Source organism: Mycetomoellerius zeteki, unplaced genomic scaffold (assembly GCF_001594055.1).
Source record: "Mycetomoellerius zeteki isolate Tzet28-1 unplaced genomic scaffold, Tzet1.0 scaffold98, whole genome shotgun sequence".
Taxonomy (NCBI): domain Eukaryota; kingdom Metazoa; phylum Arthropoda; class Insecta; order Hymenoptera; family Formicidae; genus Mycetomoellerius; species Mycetomoellerius zeteki.
Genome location: NW_017258021.1, coordinates 3721354 through 3728776, shown reverse-complemented (window position 1 = coordinate 3728776; position 7423 = coordinate 3721354). Strand labels below are relative to the sequence as shown.

Here is a 7423-nt window from a genome sequence, read left to right as displayed (position 1 = left end):
TTTGATGATATAAAAAAAGGTTTCAAATGAAAGTGGAACGGTTTCGAGGGGGACGTATTTTGATCATGTTTCTTTTATAGATGGAGACGCCAAAAAGATCACCTCCACTTTTTTAAATAGAATTGTATGATTTTTTTCTTACACAATATGATTCCTCCAATTATTCTGCGTATAAAAGTATTAAGGTAGTGATATAAAAACACCAATAGTTTATATAATATTCACGAGATATTTTACACTTTATTCTGACATATATTGACGTAAAGTGTTAAATAACTCGTAAACTATTAACTTTTTGATAATCGTACCTTAATACTTTTATGAACAGAATAATCAAAGATGAATCAGTTGGTGGAAAGAAAACACATAGCTGCTTTAAAAAATGATCCATTTTGCTGTCATATTTTTTTAAAGCAACTATGTGTTTTCTTTCCACCAACTGATTCATCTTTGATCATTCTGTTCATAAAAGTATTAAGGTACGATTATCAAAAAGTTAATAGTTTACGAGTTATTTAACACTTTATGTCAACGTATGTCAGAGTAAAGTGTAAAATATCTCGTAAACTATTGGTGTTTTTATATCACTACCCTAATACTTTTATATGCAGAATAATTAGAGGAATCATATTGTGTAAAAAAAAATCATACAATTCTATTTAAAAAAGTGGAGGGTGACCTTCATATCTTTTTGACGCCTCCACCTATAAAAGAAACAACTTGACCAAAACACGTCCCCCTCGAAACCGTTCCACTTTCATTTGAAACATTTTTTTATATCAAAATAAGCGAGATATTTCAGATGGTCGATTTAAGTGGACCCCCCCACCCTGTATATATAAAGGCGAACTAAATTAATTTAGTCAAATGGACAATTTTTTTTCTTAGTGCGTTGATAATTCGAAAAAAGGCAAGTCTCAAAGCAGTCGGACGCGACATTTCGCAGTTTGACATATCTGTGCTTGTATAACGAATAAAAATAATAAATCTGTAGTAGTAACGTAACACGGTAAAAATAACACAGTAAAGGTTATGGCACATAAAAAAAATTAAGCAGTAAGCGTAAGTAGTATTAAGCGAATCGGCCAATTACAATACAAAGCGTAAAGTAACAACATAAACAGTAGTAAATTAAAAATTAAAAATGATTTTCTTACGTTTTATTATTTACATTTTTTTGTATGCTGTAGCCTTAAAAATAATTTTCGAACAACCGAATAACGGTTACGATGTGCGTGAACATTTAGTCAGGAAGTACGCGCTTCGACGATGCCATGGTACGTGTGCAAATTCAAGTGTTGAGATATTCATGACCGCACTTATATAACAAAGTTTCGATTTAATGATACTTGTATAAAATAAACGTCATTCGACAATTATGCATTATTGCGTATCTTGTTAAAGCATAACGTAGTTCTGTCAAGAACGTACGGAATTGCTACAAAACTGGAAATCAAGGAAGTTAGGGAAATGTCAGGGGAATCAGAGAAAGTCAAGGAATTTTGCAAAATTTTTTGGAAAATTCTTGGCTTCAAAGAAATTTAACATGCGTTATACATCACACCTATACAGTTTTGGAATACTATTATTTAATTTAACAATCTCAAATGAAAGCGGTATCAGCAATTTATTATATACATTAATAGTGATTTACATTATGTTAAATTGTTCATTTAATAAAATATTTGACGATTTCCAAAAATTAGGATAAAAATACAAAACATTTCAAAATCTTACTGAAAGCACATCAAGAAAAATCATGAAATTTTCTCTGAAATTCAGAGAAAAGTTAAAGAATTTTAAGATGAGAAATTTGTGATTATCCTGACGTACGTTCCTTTTTTTTTTTTTTTACGATTTTTTAAATCATCGAAAATTCGAGGAATGTAGCGAGAATCGATATGTTTTCACGTAATTACCTCATGACCATGAAACCGCATACGGCGTTACAGAAATAGTTGGACTCGTACGTTTTCAACTAATTATTACATTACTAGCGGTTACGTTATTAGCGAAATGTTCGTTGGAATGAGTCGTTTCACGTGTATACCTCTTCTGCATATTTTTGTTAAAATACTGACGTTTCAGTGAACCGATGAAAGCAAATCTGAGAAAGTATATATCGATCTAAGATTTGTCTCAATTTAACCGCGACCTCTTTATTTATGGAAATTTATTCTAGAGTCTCTATTTTTATCTGATTTGGAGTATCTCTGTCAGTCTTAATTTAATCCCGGTCTCTATTTATACAAATTTATTCCAATGCGTCTATTTCGATTCGTCTCGATGCATTTGCTTATCTCGATTTAATTTGACGTCTATTTTTAGAAAGATAAACATTGTATTTACGTTTCTAATGTTCGTATGTTTGATAAGAATTGGATTGATTAATTTAGCGGCATGCACTTATTGAAAATTCACGCGTTTCAAACGCTTAGCCCGTTTCTACCAATGTGGTTTAATTTTCATTTCGGTTCAACAAATTCTTCATCTTTTTCTAGTTCTAAGAATTAGAAAAAGATGAAGAGTAAGTTGAAACCAAGATTAAAGTTAATCTATATTGGTAGAAACGGGCCTTATTCTCTTAAGGAGAAATATATAACGTAGTGCAATTGTACTTGGATCAAACGTGATACTTTCCTGAAACGATAATAAAATGTGAAACAATTTAAGAAAATAAAACGTGACTTACTGTCGATCGCGCCTGTCCATCGCTCGCTCTCTAACGAAACTGTCAAGCTTCGAAAACTGATTCTCTTGCGAGTCATGTCGCAAGTTTTCTTTGTATGTATATCTAAATATATAGTATGTATTGCCTTTGAAGATACAAAAATATCGTTAAAAATAAAGATAGAATTGTGCTTTACAAAGATTATTCGCGTAATTGAAAACGACGGTACGTAATTGGAGAAAATATCTAATAATTTGGAAACGAATGAATTTGGGTCGGTTTATTTTGCGCTTATTTTGAGCGCTGTAGCAAACGAAAAGGATTAGGCCATCAACTTTATGACGCTGTATATAATAATTTGTATAACATATAAATATATAATTATGTTCTACTTATTGATTATCGTTTTTTGATTACAGAAGCTGAACATGGCTATGCTTCAACGATGCCAATACCCGACGATATGCGGACGATTACAAAGAGGCCAAAGACGAAGAAGTCCCAAGGCAGCAGGTTCGTGTCTGTTAAAATATCTTTTTATGAAACGGCACATCGAAATTTACACAAATTTTTTGAAAATTAAATATATTTTTTTAACCTTATATTTTTCGAATGTTAATATTTACATCGCATTTGCATGAATCTTTTTAAATATACAATTTAGAGATTGTTAGCAATTTTTATAACAGTCTCATATTCAATTTTTAAATCAAAGAGAGAAATGTTATTCGAATTATTAATTTTTTACATTTGCTGTAATTTAAAATATTGCAAATATTTTGCAAAATATACCTCAATAGAAGCATCATATTACTTTGACATGGTACATTCGATTATAAAGAGACATTTATTTTATAAAAGCATTTCATAAAATTGCAACTTTCGGAATAGAGCTATTCGCGTACAACAATCCAAAGTATTGTCAATTAGCAGTTTAATCATGATTTAGAACCAAATGCAAATATTATTATTGCTACACGTACTATTGTAAGTCTCAATTGTTATTCCAAGTAATTTGTAGCTGAAATTTTTGCAATATTTGTTATGCAATAAATCTTCGTGTTTTTTCAATTTTATTTTTTTATATCTGCGAGGAGAAATATTATTGTCGTAGTTCGAGTTGCGATTTTCATCGTAAATCTCATTCTTGCAAAATGTAAAGAACATTTTTTTTTTTTTTTTTCAGAACGACTCATAACGAGTTGGAGAAAAATAGGTGAGTGTTAAAAGTTATAATATAAATGATTTTATATGTTATATTTAAAAATTATTGGTAACAAACAAGGATAACAAACAAATTATAAATTAATAATTATAACCTATAATTAAATATAATTACATAAGTCGAAAAGAGTTAGGTTTGTAAAAACAAATTATTAGTTTAGTAATTTGATGAACCTGTTAATTAGTAATATGCTCATAAAATAATTTCTTCTTTGGATGCTTAATTAAACATTTGTCAGAAATGAGCGATATTAAAGATGAAGACATCATACACTTTGAACGATAAATTCGCATTCATACATTAAATTTATGCGTCATAAGTAAATTTATAAATTAAATTTATGAAAATAATTTGTTACGCGTGAATAAGAATAAAAAAATTATAATTTATTGGAAATATAAATCCGAGCAAGATTAAAGTCCGTCAGAAATAAACTGGAATAAACTGGAAAAATATATAAAACATTTAATATGATATTATAACCTTTTCGAAATTAATTCTTCTGAAAACAAAAAATGAATATACCAGCGGCGACCAATGCGTTTCACGTGGGCAGGAAAGATGGAGGTGGAAAGATAATTATGCGGGACGTTTTTACAATACAATGATATATATATATATATGTGTATGTATAGCTGGAAGAACCAAAGATAAAAAGAAAATACACTTAACAAATACACGTTATTGCGTTATGTAACACAAACATGGGATGTGTGTGTGTGTGTGTGTAACAGAAAACAGCAGGTTTTTACATTGGTTGTTTCTGTGTCACGCCAGCCCTTGTGTAACTTTCTCGCCCCCTCTGATCCCTCTCCCCAACATGATCACTATTCGCACATAGGCTGCTTGGGTATAAAAAAAATCGATAGTCCGCCATTTCGTTTTCTCTCTCATTCTCTAGAGCACCCTTTCTATCCTCTTTTTCTCTTTTCATACACCGCTGACTAGCCAGTTTAACCCCCCTTTTCTCGAAATGCTTATAGTGCAACGTTTTTCTAAAAGTTTTTTGAATTTTTCAAATAAATAGTTTATGAATGAAAATTAAGAGAGAAAATATTATAAATATTACAATATACAGTTATAATTCCTATTATAATACCTAAAATATACAAATATTATTAAAGTACATGTAAGGAAATGTCTCCCTCCCCTTTGATATATCCTATAATATGCAAACTTTTTTGTCAAGTAATCTTTGGAGCAACATTGGACTAACTCGTTTTAATTCGTTTATTTCTTTCATTAAATATTATTTATTATATATATGAAATTTTATTACTTAATATCTAGGTTTTTTAAAATGATATGACTTAAAATGTAAAATTTATACTACTTACTATTCCTGTAACGTCACATTCTATTTTAAAAAGGTAGAGTAATATTGTACGAATTTTTCAATTTTCTACATTGTCACGAATTTATTGTGGCGTGAAAGAAAATGAAGAGAATATTTCGACATTATCTTATAAAGAAATTGCGTTATTTCACGTGCTGCAAAATACTTTATTATCAAGAGATATTTATTTTATATAAAACTCTTTGTGATTATCTAATATGTACTTAGTTAGATATAAAACATGGAAATATCTATACTTATAGGAAGCTATCTAGTTAATATTTATGTATTTATAATATACATACATTAGTACTTATGTTTTTATACATTAATATTTTTATGCATATACATGTTTAGTATTTTTTTTAAGATTAGAATAGTTTAGAGTTGGAATTAGTATTTTATTTTAGTGTTATTTTTTTCGGTGAAGATAAAATTAAATTTTGTCAGCCGGTGTTGTTTACGTGTCTGTATCAATGGCGGTTGATGCAAGCGCTGCGTAAGTATGCAGCGCGTGTGACAAGCATACTTACGCAGCATACAAAACGCGGAAGCCAATGGCATACTGTCCTAAATTTGGCGCACGGCGAACGGCGGAAATAAATCCATGGCGGCCCAAATCGTACTGCGCGGTTAAAGACCACGGTTAAGATTATATTACGACCGACGATCGATGATCTCTCGATCATCACAGAGGTTCTCTCGGTCGTATTTCGACAGCAATTCACGATTTAATTTCTTGTACTCTTCTGTTCTTTTGATTTCTATTTATAACGGTTTGCATCGGTTTATAAAAATATCGTTTAAAGCGTTGTAACAAAAAAAAAAAATGTTCTATTTCGGTAACCTGTTAATTAACTTAACTATATGTTAGTTAAACATAATTTTAAGCATTGTTTTTTTTAGATACTGTAAACAAACTTGAAGAAGTTTGAACTTCGTCAGAAATTTAAGATAACGTTTTGTTACTTTCGTGTGTACCATAGTTTACCATAGTTATTATCTTTTGGTTTACCTTACATATGATTAAGAGGAGGCCATTGACTGATTTCGCGATCAAAAATTGAAAAAAACGAAATATAAAAATACACATCATATTATCATGTCTTATGTTTGAAAATTAATATAAATTCTTTGAATTAATTTAAGAATTAGAAATTTGAAAAGTTGTTATAAAGAATTGGAAAGAAAAATTAAATTAACATAAAGAACTAAAAGTATTAAAGTAACTTTAGTTCGAAATTAATTAATTCCAAATTAGTATTTTATTATGTCAGTGTAATTTGTCGGTATTATCGATCGGCGAACAAAAGTGATAACTAATCGATCGGTTACGTGTTATTTGTACGAGCCATTACATAGAATAGCGGGAATTTCCCCAAACGTGTAGAGAGAGGACATCAGATCAGCTGAAAAACGAAAGCTCGACAAATGGCTGCGCCAGCGCGAGTGAAAATGGCGCCGCTCGCGGCGCCTGAGGACGGATCTCTAGCCCATTTGAAATGCATTGAATTTTTAAGTGCCACCCTTTGTGCTGCTACTGCCGCCGTGAGATAGCCAACTTCCGGTTCGGTTTCCCGTTAGTCTTCGTACGGCTCTTCATAATTTCGACTTGAACCTTTCCCGAATAGTCATAGCTTAATCCCTTTATGTTCTCAATACAGATTATAAGAATGTGAAAAAATTTTATCAAATTCTTTATTTAATTAATAGTTACATCCCATCTATATTTAGCTCTATTAATTTATAAAATTTTATCGATATTATGTTATTTACATACTATATTGCGTTATTAATTATATCTATGCCCTTGTTTTTTAATTAATGAATTCATTATATTGAATAACAATATAAATTTATAAATATGTATTTATTTAATAATTTATTAATTAATAACATCCCTATAAGCACAAAATATTCCTAGAATGTATGAATATTATTAGAAAATTAAAATAATATAATATTTTGAGAATATTATATAATATTTGTTAATATTATGGGAATATATATTCTGCAGATGTGTGTTATACAGGGTGTATCTGAAATAACGTACACTAATCATACACTGCTATTCCTAATAAAAAACTGAGTTGAAAAGTCCTGCACCATTTTGCAATTTTCGCAATAGTTAACAAGATATTAATTACTAAAAATCGCTGAATATTGGTTTTCAATAATTTTTTACTCAAAT

The 7423-nt window shown here is 29.7% G+C and overlaps 1 protein-coding gene across 1 annotated transcript in view; it reads left to right on the top strand.

The window, feature by feature from the left end:
• Positions 1-3065: 3065 nt before the first annotated feature.
• Positions 3066-7423, top strand: part of Mxd (MAX dimerization protein) — a gene marked incomplete at its 5' end in the record, with an annotated part of 43661 nt that continues 39303 nt past the window's right edge. Inside the window, 2 exons of the mRNA XM_018460878.1 lie at positions 3066-3184; positions 3858-3887. Coding sequence (XP_018316380.1) covers positions 3066-3184; positions 3858-3887 — 149 coding nt within the window. The remainder of the gene's footprint in view (positions 3185-3857; positions 3888-7423) is intronic.